General features: G+C 44.7%; 1 protein-coding gene across 1 annotated transcript in view; it reads right to left on the reverse strand.

Annotated features, from left to right (window-relative positions):
* The window catches only part of LOC106950362 (NACHT, LRR and PYD domains-containing protein 3-like), a 69,990-nt gene that overhangs the window by 44,536 nt on the left and 24,178 nt on the right, over positions 1-1,276 (reverse strand). Inside the window, exon 5 of the mRNA XM_015037160.1 lies at positions 313-1,241. Coding sequence (XP_014892646.1) covers positions 313-1,241 — 929 coding nt within the window. The remainder of the gene's footprint in view (positions 1-312; positions 1,242-1,276) is intronic.

The raw sequence follows: 1,276 nt of genomic DNA on the forward strand, positions 1-1,276 counted from the left end.
GATCTGAGAGGAAATAGACATTTTCTAGAGTTCAGGGTTTTCTATTCATTTCTACCTGAAAACTGATAAAAAGTTAAAGATTTTTAATGATCAAAATGTGTAAAAACCAGAAGCTGCAGCTGTCCTGGATGAACTGAATGTTTAGATGTTTGAATGGCTGAAATCATCCAGAGGATGAAGGAAGTAGTTAAAGGCCAAAAACATCCAGAATCAACTTGAAGAAAGAAGAAGAAACAGGAGGACAATAGTGCTGAATCAGCATTCACACAATGAAAACATCTGGACTCACCGAGCCTTTCTGCAGTTCCTCACAGCTGGAACCAGTCTCCGTCGTCCATATTCTGATGTGTTGTACTTCTCCAGGTCCAACTCATCCAGAACCTCTGACATCTGCAGCATGAAGGCCAGAGCTGAACAGTCAGTCACTGAGAGCTGCTTCCCTGAATCCAGCAGCCGTTGGATCTCCTGATAAAATGAGACGTCGTTCATCTCCACCAGACAGTAGAAGATGTTGATGCTTCTGGCAGGAGAGATTCTATCAGTGTTCATCTCCTTCAGGTTGGTGATGATTCTCTGGATGGTTTCTGGACGGTTCTCTGTCTGACCCAGCAGATCCTCTAAGAGTCTCTGGTTGGACTCCACAGTGAGACCATGAAGGAAGCGGACAAACAGGTCCAGGTGGCCATTTTTACTCCAACAGGACTTTCTCATTATTCTGTTCAGCAGTTCAGGTAGTGAAGTGACCTCAGAGTCACTGTCATCTTCACCACTGTGCTCATCTTCCTCTCTGTCCTCATATTCCTCTTTTTCTCCCAGGAACGTCTTGATGACCTCTGACCTCCTGCTGGTGAAGCAGTGGAGCATGTAGACGGCAGCCAGAAACTCCTGGATGCTCAGATGAACAAAGGAGTAGACGGAGATGTTGCCCAGCCCAGTCTCCTTTTTAAATATCTCAGTGAAAACTCCTGAGATCAATGAAGCATCTTCGATGTTGATGCTACACTGTTCAAGGTCTTTGTCATAGAAGATCAGGTTTCCCTTCAGCAGCTGATCAAAAGCCAGTTTTCCTAGAGACTCAATCAGCTTCCTGTTCTCTAGATCTTCTTTAAACTTTTCCTCCTTGATTTTGAACTGAATCAGCAGGAACTCTATGTACATCTCAGTCAGGGTCTTGGGCAGCTCTTCTTCCTCTCTGGTCTTCATCTTTTCCTCCAGAACTTTAGCAGTGATCCAGCAGAAAACTGGGATGTGACACATGATGTGGAGGGTTCGTGAT

The sequence above is a fragment of the Poecilia latipinna genome, unplaced genomic scaffold (assembly GCF_001443285.1).
Source record: "Poecilia latipinna isolate Pla-1442-1.1 unplaced genomic scaffold, P_latipinna-1.0 Scaffold397, whole genome shotgun sequence".
NCBI classification, from domain to species: domain Eukaryota; kingdom Metazoa; phylum Chordata; class Actinopteri; order Cyprinodontiformes; family Poeciliidae; genus Poecilia; species Poecilia latipinna.